Source organism: Ruditapes philippinarum, unplaced genomic scaffold, assembly GCF_026571515.1.
Source record: "Ruditapes philippinarum isolate M1 unplaced genomic scaffold, ASM2657151v2 ctg776_1_1_1_1, whole genome shotgun sequence".
Taxonomy (NCBI): Eukaryota; Metazoa; Mollusca; class Bivalvia; order Venerida; family Veneridae; genus Ruditapes; species Ruditapes philippinarum.
Window position 1 is genome coordinate 66,372 of NW_026852821.1, and position 27,469 is coordinate 93,840.

The 27,469-nt window shown below is 29.5% G+C and overlaps 1 protein-coding gene across 2 annotated transcripts in view; it reads left to right on the forward strand.

Annotated features, from left to right (window-relative positions):
* The window catches only part of LOC132725428 (cholecystokinin receptor type A-like), a 124,766-nt gene that overhangs the window by 31,177 nt on the left and 66,120 nt on the right, over nt 1-27,469 (forward strand). The window contains exon 1 of one of the 2 annotated variants that reach the window (XM_060710561.1): nt 7,942-8,533. The exons of the other annotated variant lie outside the window; for it this stretch is intronic. Within the exon in view, the coding sequence (XP_060566544.1) occupies nt 8,125-8,533 (409 nt within the window). The 5' untranslated portion in view covers nt 7,942-8,124. Of the gene's footprint in view, nt 1-7,941; nt 8,534-27,469 lie in introns of those variants that run through there. 2 annotated transcript variants of the gene reach the window in all.

The window sequence follows — 27,469 nt, forward strand, 5'->3', positions numbered from 1 at the left end:
ACAGACAAAAAACAATTATAAAAGAAACTAACTTTTGCGTCTTGAAAAACAATTGAAACGGAACAATTTCGTTTATAATTTATTACGGTTTAAACCGATAAATCAAGTAAAAATAGAAATCCTATTTATATAAACAAACTTGGATTACCGAAGTGACTAAAATAGCTTAGATTTCCGTAATATTACTTCGTCTGATTCCGCAGTATGACGGAATCGCACGAATTGTCACGATTGCAATCGGAACTACATCGGCTATTATCATTAATCCGAAGAGTGACGGAAAAGGCCGAAAACATGCGATTGGCACGATTGCAGCTGGTTTCCCGTTCAATCATGCACTAACAATTGGAAACAGGAAACCACCTTACCGGAACAAGTTATTCAAAACGAATGGCTGCAAGCCAAAAACTGATACATACATTTCAATGCTAACATGTACAGCCTCGAACAACATTACTAGAAAGTCACAAATTGTGTTTTCTTGTCCCAAACGTTTAGGAATAAACAGTCATTATGCAATTCGATAGGGTGAATTCATCAAAAGCATTTCCATGAGTTTTGGTGATTTATTGTTTTCTAAGATGTTAATTATATTGGAATGATGAATGTAAAATAGCAATATACACAAATGATGGTTCGACCGGAAAAGTTAACTTCAAATCAATATTCATCACAATCGGATAATGATAATAGGCTACCTGATAGGTAAAAGTTATAAATTTGGTTTTATATTTAAGTTCAATATACATGTATATATATATAGAAAACTTAAAGACAAATGTGCATACAATAAAAAAATAATTTAATGGCACGTGTTCCTAAAATGTGCATACATTATTAATAATAACTTAAAATAAAAGACATTGATATGTAAAAATGCACTTAAAGAGGTAAGCGATATCGTTTTCTCACTTGCATATACATCAGGTATTGAAATAAAGACAAAAAGTAATGTAAAATAGTAACGACTTGCTTTTTAAAGATACACCTGTTTGTCTGCTATCCATTAAGGAATATATTTAGCATGAACGCAGAACATCAAATAATTGTTTTACATGTACGACTGTCCTGGGAATTACATACAGGAACTAGATACATGTAACAAAAACAGTTATCAACAGGATGTTTGAGGGCAAGTAATAATTTTAACCTATTGATGAAAATTAAAGTTACCTCTCAACGTACAAAACGTTGGTTCTACGCCCGTAAGGTTCACTAAATTATATCCTCATAGGATCATTAAACGTTGAGGATTTAAGAGTACTATTCCCCGACTAAACATTTTTTTCTGAAAAATTATATTCATTCCATAAACCAATATTATGCAAAAGTACCAATATGCCCAATTTTACAGTCACTATGCAATAACACGTGCTTTGCATATATGCAAATGTTTGAAAAACATTCGGTCTGTCCGATATATTGATAATTTAACCTTTTGTCATGCGAAAGCCATCTTATATGATTGCAGTTGACCTATATTTGTAACATACAAAAACTCAACCACAAATCATATTAATAACAAAGCGCCAAAGGCCAATTAATTAGTATCATTGAAAATACATTCGTATTGATTTCATTTTCTATTTTTTTATATATTACATGAAACAATTATAACGTTTTACAAACAATGAAATTGCGCTTTAGTTTCACATTCTAATAAAATACTAAATATTATCAATGCATTGCGGCAGTGCACGGTCAAACCTGAATTAATTAGTTGCTCATGAAATTGCATAAAGCATACTGGTCTTTTCTGTTATTCTGTAAATAGGGTAAATAGGAAAAAAAATGGATTGACGTTTGACTGAAACAAATAAACTACTAAAATCAACAGCTTATCAACAAATAAATGAACAAATAAATGAATAGATTAATAAAAACAATAAATTTATAAATAATAAATAACAAGTAAAGAAAAATAAAAACAAAGCTCTTAAACTTATAAAAGAACGATTAAGCTAAATTGAATAAAATAATGCAGCTAAACCACATCATATAGATACAGTCACATGTTGTTTGACTACGAACGTTCTTGAAAGTCATTGTTTGCTTTCTCCTAAAACGATACACATTTAATTAAATGTTAAATAAACATGCTTTTGGAGAGAAAAAAACACAATGTTTTGCTGCAAAGAATGTTCAGCTTTATAATCCATTGTACACCAAAACTGTCTCTTTTTTTATTTTGAGGAAGCTTTTCAATTTGTTGTTCTGCTAGAAATCCTAAAAAGTTACCCATTTGCAAATTATTACCTGAACCATCTTTTGCATAATTATGTTGCTTGATTGGTATATATATAGTTAGGTTAAATCAGTATTTTGTCAAAATACTACTTTGTTTACATTTTGTTCATTTTATAACAAATAATTTTACATTCAGCGCTACTTGTTTCGGTAAAAACATATAACATACTCATTATCATTCTTTAAACGTAATCAAGCTTATGTTTACTATTTCTGAAGAATGAAGGAAAATGCATTCGTTTCTGAGGCATAATATGTCTTTTATTACCTGTTTATAAACCTATTTTCAGATAGTTACATCACATCCTTTTTTGCGGATTTCTTTCATCACAGAAAAAAAACTAGCATAAAATTTACATTGGTTGTTTGCTTTTTAGCTTGTCTTTCCTTCTCCCAACAAAAACAATTAAGTATTGTTTAGACTTTTTGTTGGTTACCAGACAGACATATAAAAATGAGAAAAACACATGTAGTCTCAAAAAAGATGTGCAAGCAAAATGTATTTAGCACCACAATTCAACAACATGGATTTATTTTCTGTGAGCCCTGGCTTCATACTTTTATTTATTATCTTGGTGTATGCTTTTCTGCACCTTTGTTGTTTGAGGAAGCAGGAAGTTATTAATTGATTTTTTTATCTTCATTATTTTCTTTGTTTTCCATTACTAAATTATTCTTTGCAGGTTCTAATGAACGTTATACCTCTTAAATGCACGTTAATAGATACTAAAACTTTAATCGCTATAAATGTTATATGCAACATTACTTCTTAGAAATTTCATAATGCAACACTCAGGCATTTGCAACATTGTTTCAATTCATGCAATTGTGCTGACACTGTAAAGGCCAAAATGGCGACTAACCAGCGTTACTGATGAAAGATGACATCAGGTGCTTCTTATTAAATTATACCAGGCACAAATGAATACCTTAGTAAAAACAACGACCCCCCATTAGCTTGATGGATAGCATCCTCACATTGATTTTTATAAATCTTATTATATTCAACATGTTCTTGGTTTATGTTTGAATTTAAAATAAATGCATGTGGTTGTTTCATCGATTGTTATGTCCTTCTTACACTGTAAAATCATATGACGACTAAGCAGATGCTTTTAATTTGAAGAAGGATAATTTCATCGGCTAATTTTCCGCCATTTCAAATAACAGTTCATTTATATTCACAATTGTAGTTCTAACCTAGTAAATGCGTATTTTTATGTGTTTTAAAATGTTTATTCTATTTGCAACAGTTCATTTATATTCATGAGTTTTGTTCTTGCCCACTAAATACGTATCTCTATGTGTCTGAAAATGTTTATTCTATTTGCAAGTGTGGTATTTTAAGATGTTGTTTATATTGGCTTGTTTAATATGGTCCACAAAATTTACTAAATTTCCTTAATGCAAGCACTATTAAGTGTTTAGAATTGAGTACCGCTCAAGCCTGTGCTAGGGGGCGTGAGGTAAGTTGCACGTATTCATTATCAATTTTGTACAGACTCAATCAAACCAAGTCTGCAATTCTCTTGTAATTTTGTTGTGATTAATGCTTCCGAGGGATCACGTTGTTTCCAGATTTTTATACTTTACAACAACAGGTGTCAAGTGCTGTGTGGCAGCTGTAAAAAGTTGCTCGTACTTCACTTTAGTGTTGTTTTATTTTTCTGGTCCTCCGGAATCATTGATGCCATCACTATTAAGTGTTGAGAATTGAGAACCGCTCAAGCCGGTGCTATGGGGCGTGAGGGATGTTGCACGTATTTATTATCCCTCATGTACAGACTCAATCAAACCGAGTCTGCAATTCTCTTGTAATTTTGTTGTGATTAACACTTCCGAGAGATCACTTTGTTTCCAGATTTTTTTACTAAGACTGTCTGTAAAATATTCTCACAAGCTGATAATATTCTGACATTGAACATCCTGTAGAGTTGTTGAAAATTCTTATTTATTTTGGCATAACAATAAGCGCATAAGTACATTGTCGTCACGTGTATAAATTGTGAGAGCCAAAATTAATTTTGATATGTGTCAGTGTATCTAAGATATGCTTGCACCAGGAACGAAGAAAGTGCAATCAACTCTTCACAAATATTTGCTTAAAAAGTAAAATGCGCTTCATGTTTTGATTGTTTAGCAAGCCGTACGTTAACTTACAATGCACTTAGCCACACATATGTACTTGCCATAAGTACACATCGGACCTTTTGTTAGGTAAAGGGATAGGGACCTTAAACCAATGAAATACATATTAATTTTATAAAGGAATCGTGCTTGCATTAATTGTGTGTTTTAAAACATTTGAATACAGGCATCTGAACTGCTTTGACAAAGAGGTCACTGAAACAAAATCAGGAACTTAATTGATAATTTAAACGGCAAGTCATATTTTTAATAACTTGTGTGACATAATTCACCTTTTCCATTGTAATTCATATTATGGAAACAAACGGCATAAATGGCCTTTCTTTAGCTGTTGAAGAGACATAATACGGCGCATTAAAAAAAGGACGATTTGATGCAGTCAGTAAAGTTTATAGCTATTAACGTTTCTTTTTTTTTAAAATAACATCTTGCACTGGCTTTCCTTTCATTGTATTAAACATATGCCAGGATGCACTTCAAAATAGTACTAAATTATGATGTTTTTAATAAATGCGTGTTTTTAACTTTTATAAAATCATTAATTTGCATAAATGCACACTCATATTGTAAGTTTTATTACCACAATGAAGTTTTGTTACCTCAATGTATTCTATAAAAAAACATTTTCATTGTATGCATCTCATTTTTTACGGCGTTTATATTCTGCGATAACGCAATCACTTCTTAAAATAAGTAAGTAAACGAAATAAAACGTTCATGCGTTCAAGCACAGTTGGATACGAACCACTTATATATCATAATATCAACTTATCATGATTTTAACAACGATTTAATGTAATTTTATAACTTTAGCATAAGTAGGCTCATTTATTGCTGCAAAAAGTGCATCATATTAAACATTTGTCAAGTGTAAATTAGATTCTCTATAATCATTTAATAATGTTTTTTGTAAATCAAAAATAAAAACATTATCTTGAGTAAAACATCATGCTTATATTATTATATAATACAGAATGAGGTCTAAAACCACGTTATTAATTCTACCTAGTGGTTTGTAACCTTTTTATAAGAATACGCCATTTTTTTCACTCTAAAGCTGCCATTGGAAAGTTTTGCAAACAATTTTGCGATAACGGAAGACATTTATGAATGATGAAAAGTCTTAGGAAAAATAGTGAATAGTCAAAAGTACGATCATGGTGAAAAGTTGAAATTATTATGAAACAACGAAGGTGAAAACTCGCTATTAGTAAGTCGAAATTACGAAACACCAACCACGATAATGAAAAGTCGAAAGAAAGTACGAGAGCGAAAACACGAAATTATATCGGTTTCATTATTTCAAATTTTTACCAACGTCGTTTCGTTATTTCGACATTTCATCATCGTAATGTTGTATTTCGAATTATGTGTGTGTCGCGATGGCTCTTACGGGGCACCGTAATATCTTCATATCATTTGAGACTGGCATATTTTATCAGGTAGATTATATAGGACAAAAGTTGTGTCTTTGGACATAAAAACATATTTAGCTTTAGTTATACCTTTTGACGGGAATTCGATTGTTGCATCAGTACATTAGGTTTTTTTTGTTTGTTTGTTTCTGCTATGACGTATTTTGTATGACCAATTTCAAGTACACCATCTGGACCGATTTGTCATGTCCCTATTGACGTCAATGTTGTTCCTCCATTAATAAGCCATGTAATTTGCCACGTGTAAACTGCTTTATTATTGTATATACACTTTGATATCATCTCCAATAACGTGTTCGAAATTTCAGCATTTAAGTGATCTAACCACTACCAACATATGTCGATCATTTACAAAATATCATTCTTTGATTTGTTTTTACATGTTATTAAAATTGTTGATAAGTCAAAAAATAGCTGTTATAGCAATTATGAAGGTTTAGATAACAATCAGATATTACCACATTTACTTTAGTTTAATTTTCTTTACGTAAAGCGTGATGTCATTGACGTGGTATAAAAGGATTAATGTGTATAAAATCTCGAAGTTTGGAAAATTTCGGAGGCTCGTATGAGTATAACAAAAACACACACATAGTGTATATTCAAAGAGAAGTGTCAATTTTTTTACAAAGCAGTAATTTAACAATGTCACACTTTTGATTTTTTTTTCTATTAATCAAAAACCACGGAAATGATATCCTGGAAGAGAGCTAAGTAAAATCAACTATGCTCAACTGACGCAAACATTATCAGCAAATATGTTTTTTCCACGTATTAATAAGGGTCGCATTGTTTCCTTAAAAGTATGCTTCTTTAAAATTCAACTGCTACGCATCCAGCGACCCAATTATCACGTTTACATATGAAAATGCATGACTTGCAGAAATGTTACTAATGATTTATCTCAAACTATTCCACGGTGCAAAAATGAACATCAGTTATTTGACATATCTATCAAATAACTGATGTTCATCTTCGTCTTGTTAATCTGTTATTGTATCATTGATGTAAAACTGCAAATTGAACATCTTGTTTATGAATAAAACCTTTGACTTTTGAAACACAATCATGTTTGTGAAACATTGTTGTGACATACATGTTTATAATTTACGCACTGCGGTTTAATGATTGTCTTACAGTAAACATCGTACGTTAAATATTTCCTTCATGTTGGTAATATGAATCCTAAACACGTTAGTTTATAATGTGAACCACAAGCTTACTTGCAATTACAATGAAGTGGCAAACTGTTATCCTATATAACAAATGTATTTACGATTAAATATGCTTATGAGAAAGGCAATGCATTAATATATTTGCCCAAAGGAAATACTATTTCCGTCTGTCCTTCCCGCTAATGATGTTTATGTTGACAATAGCAGAAATGAGATAAACACGTGCCAAAATAAAGCGATAACAATATTTCTTAATTACGAAATATGTCAAATGCAAAAGCCAATTTGTTGCTATATCAACGCCATGCCAGGCTTATATCCGGGTGTCCTGTGCATCATACAAATAACAAACCAAAAATAATACAAATTGTGTTTTCCGCGAGAAAAGTAATTTTGAAAAGTAGTCCGGTGTATACACATGAGCTTTAGGTAGCTCGCATTTATCCATTGCGGAATAATAATAAGTCATTACGGAGTTCTAATTTGCGTCGTATATGAATGTCTGTTAGAGACGCTACCAATAATACGGCTTAATGAGCGCAAGACATTAAAGGATTTAATTAAATTAATGTGCAATAAATTTACTAATACATAGATGAAATGGTCATTCTGGATATTTCTCGCCAGCTAATATGTGTTATTTCTATCAAAATCCATTCAAAAATAAATACAATAGTGTAAAAAAGTGGATATTTCTCGCCAGCTTAGATGTGTTATGTCTATCAAGATGCATTAATCAGTAAATACAATAGGGCAAAAAAAAACTGGATATTTCATCCCAGCTTGGTTTTATTGTGTCTAGTATTTTATCGCACACTCAGACTGGTGAATACAATGATGTTATAAAATAAGTGATTTGAAATGATGCTATAATAAGATAAGATACAAATGTATAAATATATATGGATAGAATTAACAATAAAAAATAAACTATTACTTAAACGAGATCAAACTTGATTAATTGAAACATACCTGATAAATTTGTCTTCGAAAAGGCTATTAGTATTTGAAAAACGTTTCCACAAAGTGGACGATTATTATCCGACAATACGGGAAATGTTAAGGAGTAATTGAAAACAGTGATAAAATACAAACCTTAAAAGATGCATTTGTAAAAAATGGCAGAAAATTTGACATATATTGCGGAAGTTGAAAAGAATTCAGATATCCAATCTTTATTTTATGTTAATATGAGCAACGGTTCGGAGCTTTTGTCAAATGAAACTCTTAATACACATGCTGTCGTGGAAATGAAATTCAAATCACCGCCTTTGAAACTAGAAGATATTATCACTTTACCCTTTTACACTTTGATATTCTTGTTGTCTATTGTTGGAAATTTACTGGTCATAATTACTCTGATTCAAAACAAGCGAATGCGAACCGTGACAAATGTGTTTCTTTTGAACCTGTCCATAAGTGATTTGCTGTTGGCCGTATTCTGTATGCCATTTACCATCGTGCCAGTCATGTTGAAGAATTTTATATTTGGAGCAACGATTTGTATACTGATTCGGTACTTGCAAAGTAAGAGTTTAGATTTTATTCTTATTAATTCTGCTTTATATTCTGAATTGTTGGATACATTTAACAGCTGACTGAAATATGAATATAAAATGCAAAAGTATATGTCCAACTTTTATTGGTTTGTTATAAAGTATTAAAATTTACAATCTGCCTTCTTTACCTGACAGACTAGTTATTGAAAAAAATAATAAAAGACACCAAAATAAAAAAAACATGACATGGTTATATTAAAAATAATATATATTTTTCATATATAGGCAAAATGATGTCGTCACTAATTTGGTTTGTTAAATGAGGTATTATGATAATGAGGAGTCCGGATGAATGGCAAAAAATATTAAATTTGTCAGTATGAGGTACTTTCCAAATAGATTATAATAGCTGTATTTCGGTAGATACTGTATATTTTGGTATATAATTTTTGATATATACGGAATAAAACATATTCTGGATAGTCAGATAAATTTCATAATTTCTTCGATATATTTTTCAAGTAAAATGAATTATACGTCAACTTTTATAGTGAAATATATAGGTCATAAGTTCAACGCGAAGAACATTAGAGTTTCCTGTTCTTAGAAACTGCTATCACATGACATAACATTTATGTTTGATTGGCATGAGAAAAATATAAATTTCTGACGTTTGTCGCTTAAATGCTTTCTTTAAATCTTGGAGATAGAACATATTATTGTTTTAAGAATGTTCTAACAAATGAATGGAGATTGATTAAAGAATTATCGAGAAATTACGTCAATGGTGTCATTATTTATTTTGGCATGCAAATATAGAGTAATATGAAACAAATATCTTATTATATGAAAACAAAAATAAAGAGCGTGTGTTTCATGAATCACGCGATGATATTTGTTTGACTTAGTTTGAATTGACCTTTTTGTGCTCGTTTGGTTATATTTATGCTTCAAAAATAAAGGATATGAAGAGTGTTAATACAATGCGCAAAATGTTAATGAATTCAGTTACTTCATAATTATCATCATTATTATTCTTAATTAGGATATGGCTTTCAAGAAATAGAAATAATGTTGTCACATGTTTGAAAATGTATGTGAAGTTGCTACAAAATAAATTATTTAAATGATTGTTTTTAGATATTTTCCAGTAGCTAAATGGGATATGCTTAAATAATAAAGTTGTTCGGCCCTATTTAACAATATGTTTGAAAATGTTTTACATGTGGATGAGTTTTTTATTTTATATCTTATGGAACAATTTAAAAAAAATCAAAACATATTTTATCTATTTGTCACTGCCATTTTAGTGCTTATTAATCTTAGCAGATTCCATCGACTACAAGTATAAACATATCAGAACTGTACAATACTTCAAATTTAAGGCACCCTAGCAAGCCACACTATACGAACAGTCAAAAAGAAAGAATTTTACTGCAATACGCCCCATTGCGTCACAAAATGTTACCAAATATAGGTTTTACGAAATCGGCAGAGAGAGACAAGAGCTGCTCCGGATTATATACGAAAGTGCGCTGCATTAGACAAGTTTTAACTATTAAGTTGGTTACGAAATCCGGCAAATTGATTTTACTGCAAGAATTTAATGACACCAAACATATCACCAGCTGATAATTAATATGTGTGTGCTGCCTTAGCAATTTTGTTTCTAATATTATCAAATTTAATAAATCTAATATAACATTTTCGTGATGTTTCTATTCAAATGCGTTATGTTTTTTTCCTGTTTCCATAAAATTTCACAATATAATCAGCGATAATTATGACAGCAAAAGGTTTGTTTATTTGCATGCTTCTTTCAACGGGAAATGCGCAAAATAGTATTTCTTATTTATGTTGTAAAACAAACATTTGAGACAACTTTTTATATCTATTTCTATTTTGTATTTTATTAACCTTGAAAATTGTTATAAAATAAGCAGAGGATTCTTTTCATTTTAAAAGAAAGTTTGGAAGAACTTAGTATATTATATATTATATGATATTCTATTCTTCAACCCACGCGGGACAGCCACACATGAGCACATTCACTAGTCTAAGACAACTTTAGTGTGTCAGTAACTCGATTCTCTGTCACAGTTGTGTTGTCAGACCTTTCAGCAGCGTCCATTGCGATTACGTTGGGCTGTTGTCGGTAGTGTGAGTTATGGCATATATAAATAATTTCCGTTTTTGGACTGCCTTTCCAGTCACCAAATGAAATTAAATGAAAATGCCAACACGCATCTTGTTTTCATTGACATATTTCACATTGTTGTCTATTAGGAAAAAAAGCTTATTAAGACTGAAGTATACAAAAATTCAAACACAAATTTTAAGTGTTAGTCTAAGATACAAACACGATGAAGCATTATAGCAAAATAACTGTAATACGAAAACGTGTTTCAAGCATTATATATCTAAATAATTTCATGGTTATTTTCCATGATCTCCTGTAAAAGGACACTCCATGTATGCGCATAAGATTACATTGTGGTTAAAGCTTTATCTTCTTTGCACATTCTTTTTTAATATTTTTTTCGTCACCTATCAAAATGGTAAAGGCTAATAAATGCTCATTAACGCTTGCTTACAAGCAAACAAATTAATAACAACATTCATTATTTGTGTTAACTATTATTATTGCATCATAATTTGATCATGACAAAGGCATTAATGTAATGCAGTAAAGAATTAATTTCATCTTAAAAATTAATTAAACTTAATGTCTGGCACAGTTGGATAGGCGCCTTTTTTAATGTAAGCCATTTAATGTATTAACTTATATGAAATTGTGAACGTTATTCTATATATTAGAACTTTCATTGTACTTTAGTCTTCCTATATAATGCAAGTTAGGTGCACCTTAAAGTTTATGTGTACTTTCCGGTAGATCTTACACCAGGTTTATAAATTGGATTAAATGATGATGCAAAAAATAAGGCTTTTAAATTTTGTTTTATAGTTGAAATTAGATACAAGCAGTGCATTTACATCCAGTTTTTATTTTATTTTTTCATTTTATTGATTGAATTTAATAGATAATGTCTTAAAAAGTAGGTAAAATGGTAAAATATGTTTTCAAGATATTGCTCGGTAAAAATAGATACTACAATTATTGTTAAAATATGAGGCGAAATGACAAGTTTACAAACGAACGACGTTATATCGGGTAAGAATTTCACAAAAAAATCGATTTTTATTTTTCTACTGGTTATACATTGATCTATTTGATAAAAATACATTCCATGTTTTAAACTTTTGAGCCCAAATAAAACTCCTTTAATTTTGAGCTTTTTTCTTGGGGGCTGAGGGGATTGGTGGGGGGGATTACGTCGCACCAACAGAGTGTTCCCCATGTCAGTTCGACGTAGTACACTTAAAATTAATTAACTGGAGTGCAGCCTCTTACAGCCTCTGAAATGAAATAAAATTTCGCTCAATTAAATATTAAACTTGATATTGAAGTGAAATAAATATTTTTTCTTTTCTAAATTTAAAGTCAAAGTAACCCGGGTGATCAAAAATATATAATTGGTCACAACGTTAACTTTGTTGAATGAACAAAAGACATTCATAATTGGAAACAAAACAACCCTATTGTCTTCAAAAGCAAAGTCTTAAAAAAACATACACAAGTATGTGCTTCATTGGATGTCAAAATATAATATTTAAGTAAAATGAAATCTCTTTTTGTGCAAAGTCCCTAACAATTATGAAAAGGATAATTTACTGTCATTGGCAGAAACCCTTGTTTTAAAATAATTCCTGCAGCATACGCTGACATTATTTTATGTTTTATAATTTACACACTGTTCCAATTTACTAACCTCATGTCTTAAAGTATTTAAAAACGTAAAATAAACTTCATTTTGAACCATATTTGAAGTTTTTTGTAGCACAAACGGACTTGCATCATAGTTTATATTTCATAACACCATATACTGTAAATTCATTAGTATTGGGTGGGGGTAATTATTGTGGCTTTTGTGTATACTTATAGGAATCTAGGAATTTCAGTATTTAATTGAGCGAAATTTTATTTCGTTTCAGAGGCTGTAAAATATTTTGTAATACATTACTTGCATTTTCCCTATTCCAAAAAAAAAACCAACAACAAAAAAAAAAGAACAACAAACATGTAATTAACACACTTGTTATACATGATTTGAATTTAAAAAAAATGTATGCGCTGAAAACAAAAAACATACACAAAAAACCAACAACAAACACCATGCAATGCTAGTAATTTATGATTTATAGTATCTGAAAAGTTGAGCAAAATAACGATAAATCTATTTGAACGTTCCCTTTAGTTGTGCACGCAAAAGTCTCCCAAAAAGTTGTTAAGTTCGCTCTGTTATTACGTGTACTCATATAAAGCTATTACCTAAACATGCATGATTGTAATTAATCATTCTTGACAAATCTCTTTAGGAATTATCTGAATGCACAACTGAGCTGCCTACCATGCAATACTATACAAAATTGCTCTCAAATTTTAAAATTTATTCCTAAATAAAAAAGTTTTTTCTCTCAGAATTGAAAACCTCATGGCATATAAACCATGAAAACTAAATCATTGTATTGCAAATAGTTCTTGCAAGAACAGAAACATATCAATCGTCTGAAACAAGTGGAGTTAAATTAGATATTTTTTGCGCAGGAAGTGACGTTTTAAGTTTTCTCTAATGATGTTCTTTTTTCGTATTTATTTTATAAACCGACATATCTTCATTACGAAGAAAGAGTTAATGATACTTATAAAGAATCCCTGGAAGTTATTCTTTACAACTCACTGCAAACGCCTTTTTGCACTCATTAAAGAGAAATTTAGACTGTCACTATGGTAATCTGATATGTTTTATATGTTTATTGCCTAAACCTGGTGGCTAACTTATATCATTTATGCAGCATAGACGGCAACAAGACATAACACGGTAAAAAGTGTTGTTTTGTATAATTTAACATTAGTATATAGATATAGATTAACGTATTAGCGCAAAATTATAATTAGCATACTAAGGGATTGGTCAAAACACCAAAGCTTTATGTGGTATTTTCCTATAGCTATGAACATTCTTCAAACGAGACAGATGTTTTGTATCTTTGTACATGAAATCCAAAATTACAAATACAAAATTATAATGTAAATACATGTACGGTTGGAATAGAAGTTATATAAATATTATCAAGGGCCTTTTCCTAGATGTATTGTCATGGTTTTGACTTGAATGTTGCAAGGATGTGCATTAAAACGGGCTCAAAATCGTGCAAAACATGATATAAGTCTGAGTTTATTTCTTTATTATCATGTGTTCTTCATTTTAAGTGCATCATTCGAATGATCTATGTAAAAATTAAAATATTTATATATTATGCATTTTTAGTACAGTGAAACTCCTTTAATCAAATCATTTGTCTTCATTAACTCTAAAAATTGTTTTCAAGTTATTTGTTTCCTTCTACATTTTTTATCTGGAATCATTTACATGTTCTAAATCAACATTATACAGAATGTTATAACGTATTCTTTGAAAATATTGTATTTCACATTTCTTTCTGGCAATTTCTTGTGTTTGTAATTAAGTCGATTCACTTGCTGTTTACTAGGCTAGACCATTTTCTAAGTTCAAGAAAAACTTTGGCAACAAAGGTAAATAATGAGTGTGTGGTTTAACGACATTTTCTGATAAGAGAAAGAGTGTATCATTCGTTTCGGATACATTTCCTGTGCGAATGAAGTTCAGATGAATAGTGAAGGAAAAAAACATTATTGCTATATCAACACTTGTCAATAGTAAAAATGAGCTTTATAGAGGAAATAGTAGGAGTATGTTTTGACGAAACAAGATTATAATTATTATAATTCATAAAAGTCTCTGCATCAAGGAAATTCTTAAACAACAAAAATTAAATCGCGGAATGTTTCCCAAAATCATAATTCTTTATCCTAAAAATATAACTGTAATTGTTAAAATTTGAATGAAATGAACGTATCAATGCTTTGTCATTAGATCTTTTAAATTTATTGGAAAGTAATTGATTTCAATTATAGCGAAAAATATTAGCCGCCAAGGAAAAAGGAACGTGTGGTTAATTTTGTTCAAAGTCAAAGTCAATTTGTCGAAGTTGATTTGTACTTCTTTTTTTATAGAAAAATTACGCACAAATATAATTTGTATTTCCACTTTTTATTGAAATATTAAGAGCAAACGAGTGTGTATGTAAAATAACTGTCTTTGGTTTACATAATATGATAGGATGTGATGCAATATTATAATAAGAAATGTTTGATTTGACAATATCAATATAGATTAATATACGCCAATGTCTTTTGTTAATAGAAATGACCATGGAAAAACAACGTTACAAATCGTTTAAGCAACCCAATCTTAAATCATTTTTCGATTTATAAAAAACATCATTACATGATGTATAAATTACTAATTCGGACAGCATTCTTTCAATCAAAAATAGTTTTTCTTCGCATTTTTATAATTACCTAGGAACATATTATATGCTGTATACTTGTAAATAAAGTCTGCACTTTCCAAATGTGTGATTAGTGTTTGCTTGTGTGATAGAAGGAAATCGGACAGCTCTGAAAAATGTGTACAGAAGACCCTTTTTTGGTATTCAATGCAAAACTAATTTTATGAATATTCAGGTGAATATTTAAACATATGGACATGTCTTATATGATATTTCATTAACTAGGCCCCTAGACTTGGATATTTTTCAGCCTATTACACAATAATTGTATTATACTCCTTTTAAAATTTAATAAAGTGTGCACTATTCGGTTATAACATTTTTGAAGTAATGGAAATCTTAAAAGGTTTCAATACTTTATTTTTATTTTGTGTTAATAAATAGAAACAAATAAATAAATTAAATAATTGCATGTTTCGTAATCGATTTTTTTCCTATGTTAGACACTGGTGCAATTTCAACAATATTGATTTTAAATGTATGCTAAAATTGTTCTTACTTTAAAAAGAAAGAAAAATAAGCATTACAATTTTGTCAGATATATATGTGTACAATATGCATCACTGAAACCTAAACTTATACTTAATGGTGTTTGTTAAGTTACAAAAAATCAGTTATTGAAGAGAAAATAATTCAAACATACAGTCATTTAAACCTTTACGTTAAACTATGACACTTAGTAAAAATTTATAGATTAAGTACAAAAGGTCTTTAATTTGAAGCAAACACTATTTCAAAGACTGACTTTACATTCAAGCTAATTAATTTTCTGATAAAGTGATTTTGCAGGTGATCTTAAAAAACACAAGCAAGAAACTTGAAGCTTTGTGTTGTCTGAGTTGTTAGCAGACAGAAATTAATTTTAAGACAGGTATAGATAAGTATCAAAGATCAAAGAGTGGGAAAGTATAGCAGTAACTGTTATGTTTATTGTGGATATTTTTGTTCACCCTAATATGCCAATTTCTGGGTGTTCTTCGAAACTTATCTCAATAAATTGAAAATGTCTAGCATAAGTAAAAAACATCAATGTATAATCATTTAAAAGATACATTTTTGTTTCTGGTAAATAAATTAACAAAAACATGACTTTCCAAAAATACATTTTTGTGTTATAAAATAGCTTATTTTATACACAGGAATATTATAAGAGTTGAATAAAAAGTTTGTCATACGGCGTCAGTATAATATAGATCCACGAAATAAATAAATATTCAGTATTTGAATGATTGTTTCTTTTAAACACTGATAATCATATCGCTGTTTTTCAATAAAACACAAGCAAACTCAAGTACTACTTAAAGTAAAATTGTAAAATTGGTCTTCAACGAAATATCTGCAACACAGTGAATAATTACTATAATCATATTTACATGTATTATTAGACATAACAAATTATACATGTAATTATATAAGTTGTTGGCTTGTGTGCGATACATGATTTCATATATCTATATAGAAGATAATAAAATGTTCTAGAACACAATATTTATATTTTAGAATATATTGGCATTTTTTTCAATTCAAGCAACATTTCACAAGAACATCTAAATGATACTATACTATTGTCTTGATCTATATGTAAAAAATCTTTTGGAAATTTTCCCATTGTAGACCTATCCACTTAATTATATACTTAATATTAATATTGTAATAAAATGCCAATGCAATGAAATGAGCCGTGTTATAATAACTTATGTAAATTTAATTACAATCCAGTTTCTACAGGAAACATGTTCTAAGACAAAAAGTTTTATTTTTTTTAAGTTCAAAATCCCATGTTAGCAAATGAAAAAATCCTTTGAGGGCATGATTGAGGTAAGTAAAATATGTTCATTTCAATTCAGTGTGACGTCATACATCAAAGAGAGGTATTAACATTGTCAACAAAGTAGTTTGAAGCAATGTATTTTTATAGCATTTTTGAATGATATAATTATGTTGGTACTGTGAATGTTAACATAAGATGTGAAGTATATGATCATTTTCTGCGCTAGTTTTAATTTGACCTACCGATCCTTTGTAAATAATGTCACTATTTCCAAAAACGTCTTTTAAAGGCATATTATGCCTCAAAATACAATATTTGTTTAATTATTTAGAAATATCAAACATTTGTTTAGTAATATTTGCATATGGTTTAAGAGCATGTTGGATGTTAAACAACTGAAGAAGTACCGCTGAGCATGCTTCATAAAGGATACAAAATGTAAAAAGTTTATTTTGACTTCAATTCATTATAATTATAACAAGTGCCAACTGACCAAAAAAAGAAAACGATAGCCTAGGGTTTTATAGATATTATGGAAACTGTAAGATACCAAGAAGTATTTTAAGAAATAAAAAATATTGCATTAATGAGGCATTATGGACCATTAAAGGACTCCACCGAGGACTTTTGATAGCATGACTCGAAATATATTGAGATGTGTTTATTATTTGATGGAGGAACCAATTACTTAATTGCAAAAAATATCATATCATCATTGTTTCACTTTTTCAAGAATAATCATTTTTTGTATGAAACAAAAAAATCGAAAGATTGAAAAGGCTTTAAACCCTGGCAAGTATTGCACTAAACAAATCATTTAAGGTTCATTTCTTTATGTTTTATAACAATTTGCATATTTTTCTGTATGTAAGAGATAGAAAAATATGTCTTAGGCTTTTGGACCTCGATGCAGTTCCCTTGAAACTTATTCTACGAAACTGTTTTTTACGATTTTATATTTAAGTGCAGTAGGGTTTGAATCTCTAGATTATATGTCTGGTACTTATCGTACCGATTTCACATGAAGAGTCAGGCTTATGCCCCTCTCCTGGAGAGCTCGATCCTCCGATTTCTGGATCTAAAGAAATATATTTTAATAACCAAAAATCACAGTTTTATATTCGAGGTAACAAAAGTTTCTGTACTGATATAATATAATCATGGTTCTTTTGTATTGTATATTAGCGGAATTTATATGTCTAGTCGACAGAAAATGCGACACTAGCTAGTTTTGACTCGTTAATCACTTGTTTACTCGATACTTTTCTCTCTGAAGTATGATAAATATATGATATCATAAGCTTTTTGTCTGGAAATAAATAAGATAATGATACCATACGATAAATACAAAAGGAAACCGCAAAACAGACGACAACTGTGATTACAGAATGTTATTCAGATTGATAAGTAGCATTATAGTAAGGTATCTATAATATTGTATAATGTTACAGAATATATAAAAAAGAATAATTATATTTCCGCAAACAATTTTTGAAAGTCAACCAGCATTCAAGTCTTTTCGTATTGATATTTAATGTATGTATATTTTCTTGAAATTATGTTTCTTATTTTACTTTAAATTAATGGAGATACCTGAAATATTGACAGTTGTTTTAGGCAAAGAATAAATATAAAAAATAAAAAATAAAAACTCTTAACTCTTTGTTTTAGAAGTATAAAATAAGAAAAAGATACTCGGTACATTTAACATTATAGAATGGCAGTGACCTACGGCGATCAACGAACCAAACTTGTCTTTTAAAAGATCCATCCCGACCAAGACATTTATTTGAACGACAAACTTTGACATGCGTTCTTTCGTCAACAAGGTGAATTTCGAATTCAAATAATCTAAATCGAAACGTTTAGAGTCATGAAAGGAGATATGTATTATGTGACAGAACACTCAATGTGATTGTATACTGCAAAGTCATCATTGTTCGCGGGGCACCAATGAAAGCTTTTGCTTTTATTTCCATCTGTATCACATGCATAAGCACGGAAAGCATCAAATAAATACTCAATGATTAAAAGAGGTGTGTATTGGGCTTGTCTCTTACCGTATGACCATAGGTTGATTTGACTTGTAGTTGCCTTACATGTGACGCTATGCACTAAATACATCAACAATGTGTATGTGTAGTATTTTGATAGTTCTGAGAATTTGCAGAAGGTATAAAGTTGTCAACTCCAACTATTGAGAAAATATTTAATTGCTCCAACAAAGCAAATGAAATAAATGCAAACATATGCATTTTTTTCAGACTGAACAGATTTGTTTTGAATATTAACTTCTCGTAACAAATCTTAATAGTTTTGCCTTATATCATTTCCGTCTTTGATAATGGGTTTCGTTAATGTTGATAAAATTTGCATATAGATTAATGTTTAAATTTGATGAAAGTCAGAATATTTCAAAGGACAATTGAACGGACATATGGATAATAATAAAAAACAGATTAAAATATTAGAGACATTATCTTAAGAGGATTATTTACTCGTCAGTGTTTTTTTAGTTAGTGAAAGACTAACCTACGAAAACTAAAAGTAATCAACTGAAAGTAGTGTAAATTCATTTCCATTTTATTTTATATTTGATTTGATTCCAATTTATATTCTCTTACAAGGTTAATGACAACATTATTAAATTATTACATTTCTTTTTTTATTTCTACACACAACTTACACCATTTAAAGATAATTTATTTATACAAAGAAAACGTTCATGTTGACTTAAATATGATTTTTGAATATTGTAAATAAAATACAAAGGACCTATTATGATACAAAATGAATGTAGAAAGATCAGTTGTTCATATATTTTGTTATTGCCACTCATGTCTATATCGAGTTCACTACTTTTACTGCTGGAGGTAGAAAAAGGGGCAAAAATAATAATTGTTCCCTAATGCTACATAATGATGCTTCGATTTTATAGCATTTTATGTGCATACAATCTTATCTATAAAATGCTGTAGGAATAAATTGTATCATCTCTCTAATATTGGATATCTTAATGGATTTAATCAGTTATTAAAGAGGTATCCTTAGGCTGTTGTTTTACATCACTTTATACACTAAACTGCTTGTGTTTATGACGTTCCTAAAAAACAGCGATTAAACGTATATTAAACCGATATTAATTTGATGTAAAATGTAACGAGATTGCAAAATGCGCATTATATCTGTTTTATACACTTTTTGTGCACAAAGGTACTCAGGAGAAAAGCAATGTACCATGAAACCTGTAAAATGATACACGTAAAAATTAAATAGCTTGTTCAATACAAATAAATCATATATTTAATCAGCTTCTGTTTAATGTAACACCATTAAATATTCGCATTTTCTTCTCGGTTTCAACAAGCTTGATTTAATCAAACAAAAACACTAGTCGTGGTTTAACGAGGTCTGGTCTAGGAGATCGTTAAGACTGAATTTATGCTCCCGTATCAAATATTTTCTTTTATTGGAAAACACTCTTAGTTTGGTACTTGTGAAGAAAAGAAGAAATTTATCTTAAAATAAGTTTTGTTGTATTTAAACATAAACTATTTGGTCAGAAAAAGAAATATTCAGCGATTGACTATATTTATTATCATTTGAAATGGAGTTTAACAAAACGCATGGATATTCTTCTTCGGAAAATGGAAGCGTTAACTTTAACTTAGGGTTTAATAATAAATTTAATGACAATGGTACAGACCTTCCGGACTTTGAATCACCGAGATTGAAAACGGAAGATATAATTACTTTACCACTTTATTCTTTGATATTTGTTCTATCCCTTGCGGGCAATGTATTAGTTATTATGACATTGGTTCAAAATAAACGTATGCGAACCATAACAAATATGTTTCTCTTGAACTTGTCTGTCAGTGATCTTCTGTTGGCGGTATTCTGTATGCCGTTTACCATCGTGCCAATTATGTTGAAGAATTTTATCTTTGGAGCAATGATGTGCGTATTGATTAGATACATGCAAAGTAAGTATCAATAAGATAATTAGATATACATTAGAAACATATTAAGTCAGTTATTGCGTTTATAACATTTATAGACAAATGTTACCGAAGTCATAAAAGGAACCTCAATTAAAGTGCCATTTTGTAATATCAGCTATAAAATCGAACGGCTTCGTGATATGCTTATGTCTCTTATTTTCTTGTCTAATAATTTAAACATTATCCATACTGCACGTTTGTTCAAATTATCCATTACTGATGATTTTTTTTACTTTTACTTTGCTATGCAATGAATTTGAAGTAAAATCAAACATGGAAATCAACTTAAAATGTCAGCTATTCATTTGACGTGAGTTTTTCATTAAAAGCATTACTATTAAACCACATTATTTCAGATTACTTAATTGAATTATGAAATTATTTCTCTTGATATTTTAATAATCCGTTCAAAGCAGTTGGAATATAAGATAATAGCTAATCGGCCCATCTGATAACATAAAGTCTTGATATATATACAAACTATGGGTAGACTAAAGAAAAGTATTTATTAATTATTAATAATACACAATAAAAACACGACATTATTTAATCTAGTACCATTTTGCTTAATTAATTGATAATATTATTGCAAGTAACAATTAGAAAGCTAAATATTATAATGCTTTATACTTTGTAATTTCTTTATGGCTATTTCTTATTAATATGTTGATTATTGAATTGCAAATCGATATTTAGTGATCAATATGACTATCGAAAGGATTGTATTATTTTCACTATCAATAAAAATGCATATTAATTTATTAACAGTAGTAAGTTTCTTCCGACATGTTTAAATGCACAACTTACGGAACCATTGTAGAATACTGTTATACTTATAGTTAGGTTCGGATCAATTACAGTCACATTGCCAAAATTATAACAAAGACAATTACACGATGGTTAAATACAATAAATTATATTACCATTCCTCATAAATTCAAAAACATTATACCTGCTGGTCTTTATGTTAATTAACTCACCTTTTAAATTATTTGAAATAGGGCTTGCATGCCTCCAGATGATCCAATATAAATTAAGAAATCAACCTTGAAAAATATGAACTTAGATATTTCAGAAAAGTATGAAAATCTCAATTCAAAAAATAAACTACATATTTTTTGTAATTAATGACTCTTATTGCAGTATCTATCACCATGTATATTCTGTGTGACTAACGCAAGAAGGGCTGGCTTTTGTGCATGCCCATTCTTTCGTAGATTTAAAATTTCGTTTGCATTGTCTATAAATGACTTTCTTTGTTCACTATACAATATTTGACTTTTTAGTACATTTTACAAATGTTCATGAAAGTAAGCAAGGATTTGGATGCATGCTATTTAAACTCAAATACACATCAATATCAACTCAATCGTTAACCTTCAGATGTTTAGTTTCATATTCAAATTTAAATTTACATCAAAATGCATGTTTCAAAAAAATAATAGATTATTTTGTACTTCTATCAGTTTCACCCATCCAGAGCCTGACCAAACTGTATAATGGCAAGGCTCATTGCAGTTTGTTCCTCATTTGTTCGTGTTTTGATGTTGCACTCCCTTTGATTTTAACAGGATGGTTTCAATTAAATACCATAAGCAATGTCAGCAGAATACGGGTAAAGGCATGTGTTTGGTGATACAGACATACATATATTAAATACATTGCGAACATATTTAAATTTCTTAATAATAATTCTAATAGTGAATGTTATTTACGTTTTTAAGGTTCGAGCGACTTTAGCAATGTAATAAAAACTGTTTAATCGAATCTCAGAATTTATTTCAGTTCTGCACAGGTTATTTATGATACCAATTAGATATTCCATATTTATTACCATCTTGCAGTGTTTATAATCCAAGTTAGAAATAGAAGAAGAAAATGGAGAAAGGCAAAGTAATTAAATGATTCTAAAAATTGAAGCAAACAATGTTTATTCTTCAAGTCTAAATTTATATCCCTGATCTCATCGATTAAAGGACAAGTGCTGATAATTTTCATGATATTTATGATCCGACCATGAAATACATCTGTCTGACACGCTGTCTTTATAATGGCATTTGCAATGTCGCCCTTCGATGAACGACGATGCAACGTTACAGTGCAATGTGACGCGATATAATCTTGAGCTAAAGAATAATTGCACCTCATATTAAAGTTTTAGTAATATTTCAAGATGGTAATTTATTATTCAAATTGAATGTTAAAACGTTTAGTCTGATAAATTTGTATATACTCGTAGATCAAGCAGGTAGGGTACAACGTAACCCTTGACAAAATATGCCATTCTTACATTTTGCTCTGATATTAACATGAGCGGAATTTTTGTGCTCAGAAATAAATGTTTATCTATGTTACAAAGACATTAATACCAAAGATTATAATGCCGTCATATATTTTGAACGTATCATAACGTTTATCTGCAAAGAAGAATCTTAATAACGCTTGTGGCATACTTCTGCTGAACGCTTTCAATTAAATAAAGAAAGATTTGATATTACGAGTACTTCTTTTTCTTTCAAATCAATGAATTCCTTTAAGAAGTTAGGGTAGGTTTTTTATTGTTTCGTACTTATAGTACGCAAGCCATATTTTTTCATGATTTGCAGTTTTCATATTAACCGATAATTGAAAGCGAGGCAAAGCTAACATTTGTTTGTTTGTTTTGTTGTTGTTGTTTTGTCCAAAAAAGCAACATCAACGTGCAATAGACTGGAAAGTGCACACTTGGCCTAAACGACGTTTCCAAAGGTTTTTACTTTCATGTAGAGTTAACTGACGTCACACCAATTAAAGAAGATTGACTATAATTAAAACTAATAGCACATAGTAAGCTGAGCATAAAGAACAGATTATTATTTGTTGTGCACCATTTATAATATTCGAATTTGATGAGCAAAAATGTAAAAAAAAATACATTAGCGCCAATTACATTAAAATTTGAGGTTATTAATTTGTTTATTTAATGTGTGCCTTGGTTTGATTTGATTTAAATGAGAACATTGACTTTTGACGCAAACCAGACACTCTGAATACTGCACGCTGGTACTTTTACACATATGTCAGCATTTTATCTCATGGAACTACTTTGGAATGGAAAATTTCCAATATTGTCAAGTGCATTTCAAATATTTTTTTAAATGCAAAAATGTCTGGACTTATACCGATACAAGAGAGGCATTTTGTATTTTTATAAATATATGCCATTAATCAGTTTCTTTAATCAGCACTTCTTTAGTGTTTCGGATTAGGGCATAAAATATACAATTTTGTCAGATGTTATCATAAATAATTTTGGCACAACATACGACACTTACTATCCACAATTATAACCAATACTATATCCCAATTTGCAGAAACACCCTAATACTTTCAATTTTTGCTGATCAATATAATGATTGACCTGAGTAAAAATTGTAAAAAATGCACCAAGGTTTACTCTGATAACAAAACGTGATACATTTTTTTATTATTTCTATTTAGCTTATATTTTATCACTAATTTGTAGGCTGGTAGGCTGGATGGTATTTTGGCGAAATCAATCTCAAATCATTTTTGCACGAGGTTTTAGCTCAAATTTAGTGTGTAATAGTCAAACTGTATACATTGCAATTAGTTCAAAGCGATATGTTGTGGAGCGCTATCCTCTTGCATCAACAGTTTCTGTATCAAGCAGGAGCATTATTGTTTATGTCTCTGAAACTGTGTTACACTTATTGCATTCACGTAATTAACTGAAAACATGATGAAATTTTTACAATTGCTTAGATAAGCCGATTACAAACAGTAATGTTTTGTATATTATGAAATTTTTCAAGACTATGGCCATGGCTATAATAATTGTGTTATCACATTTACTAGGTCCTTAGACCTAGATATTCATATCACCATGTACTCCTTTTAAAATTTAATAAAATATGATAGCGTATTTGTTGAACAAAATGACGAAATGTAATGGAAGTCATAAAAAGGTTTCAATAATATCATATAATTTTTAATCACATAGCTTTTCATTTCTTTCCGTATGGTAGAAAGTGGTGCAATTGCAACGATTTTGAGTTTAAAATAATGCATATTGTCTACAAAATTATATCTGATAATTATAAAATTGTAATGTTTCTTAATTTCTATTATAATCTGTTTTTATTTTAACGTTAAATGCTTATCCTTTTTTTATAAAAGTCAATACAATTGCCATAAGCAAATGTTAGATTTGATACTGAACTAATTACGAAGCCTGAAATATTAAAGAAGGAAAGACTGAATAATTTTATAGGCATTCTCAAAATAAGATAATAATACACATCATTTTCCAATAACAATAAACATTAATGAAGCATGAAATTATATGATGTTTATAAAGTTTGTTAAATTTGAAAATAAGTTATTGAAGACAAAATAATTTGATCACACAAAAGACAGTGATATAACACTTAACGTTACAGTGAAAATGTTTAGTACAAAAGTTGTTTGATTCTAAGCCACCAAGATTTCGAAGATTGGCATTTTCTGATTAAGTGTTTTAGCAGGTGAAATTTTTAAAAACACAAGCAAGAAACTTGAAACTTTGTGTTGTCAGAGTTGTTAGCAGACAGGAATTAATTTTAAGACAGATATAGATAAGTATCAAAGATCAAAGAGGTGAAAAGAAAAATAGTTATGTTTATTGTAGATATTTTTGTAAACTATTATATGCCAATTTCTGGGTGTTCTTCACAACTTATCTCAATAAATTTAAAATATCAAGCATAAGTAAATACCAACAATTTATAAGCACTTGAAAGATATTTTGTTTTGGTTAATGCAATAGAAAAAACATGACTATCGCAGAAATGTTTTTGGTGTTGTAAATAGTTAAGTAGCTGAAAGGAGTTGAAAAGGTTTGCCATGCGCGTCATGTGATTATCTACGAAATAAATAGATATTAAGTACTCGGATGATTGTTTCTTTTAATCATAAAACACAATCAAATTCATGCTTTTTATGTGACCGTTTCACTTCTAGTAAATGTACATTCTGACTAAATGTCAATGAAATGAGCCCTGTAACAACAACTGATGCAAATTTAAATAGAATCCAGTTCCTACAAGAAAGGTCTTCTACTGACAACATGTTAATAAAACGAAAAGAAAAGCTGCAAGATCACAATCCCTTTTTGCCATATGGGACAATCCTTTAAGCGCAAGACTTTAGATCGAGAAATATTTTCATTTCAATACAGGGTGACGTAAGACATCAAAGAGTGGTATTAACATTGTCATTAAAGTATTTTAAGCAAAATAGTTTGAAGCAATGTATTTTATAGCATATTTGCATGATATAATAATGTGTGTACTGTGATTGTTAAAGACATATAAGATGTGAATTAAAAGAACGTTTTCTGCGCTAGTTTTATATTTACCCTGCGATCCTTTGTAAAATATGGTACTATTTCCAAAAAAAAAACGTCATTTAAAGGCACATTGTGCCTCAGAATACCATATTTCTTAAATTCTTTAGAAATATCAAGCATATATCTAGTAATATTTTCTAGATGTTAAGCATGTAATTTGTTTAACAACTTAAAAAATACTCGCTGACCATGCAGTTATGTGTCATAAAGGTTGCAAAATGTAAAAAAAAAGTTTATTATGACTTCCATTCATAATAATTATCACGAGTGCCAACTGACAAAAATAAGCAAACGAACGATAGCCTAGGATTTTTATAGATATTTTGGAAACTGTAAGATACCCAGAATAATTTATAGCATTAATGAAGCATAATTTTAAGATAACATTACTCTAACTGTATTGAGATGTGTTTATTATTTGATGGCGGACGGAACCAGTTACTTAATTGCAAAATATCATATCTTTCGGTTGTTTCATTTTTTCCAGAATAATCATTATTTTTGTTTGAAAGAAAAAAAAAACAAAAACAAAAAAACATATACACCCTGGCAATTAATGCACCAAACAAATCATCTAAGGTTAATTTCTTAATTTTTTACAACAATTTGCATATTTTTCTGTATGTACGAGATAGAGAAAATATGTCTTAGGCTTTTGGACCTTGACGGAGTTCCATTAAAACGTATTCTACGAAACTGTAATTTACGATTTTATATCAAAGCGCAGTAGGTTTTGACCCCTATAGGTTATCTGCCTGGAAATTACCGTACCGATTTCATATGAAGAATCAGGGTTATGCCCCTCTCCTGTAGAGCTTGAGCCTCCGATTTCTGGATCTAAAGAAATACATTTTAATAACAAAAAAAGAAACAGTTTTAGTTTCAAGGTCAAACAAATTACTGTACTGATATAATATAATCATGGTTATTTTGTAGTGAATTTTAGCGGCATTAATATGTCTAGTCGGCATAAAATGCGAGAACAGCTAACTTTTGTTTCGTTAATCACTTGTTTACTCAGGAATTTTTCTCTCTGTAGTATGATAAATATATGATATCATAAGCTTGGTGTCTGCAAATAAATTGGATAATGATACCTTACGATAAACACAAAAGGAAACCGCACAACAGACGACAACTGTGATTACAGAATGTTATTCAGATTGATAAGTAGCATTATAGTAAGATATTTACAATATTTACAATATTGTATAATGTTAAAAGAATATATAAAAGAATAAATATATTTTCGCAAACAATTTTGGAAAGTCATCCAGCATTCAAGTCTTTTAGTATTGACATTTA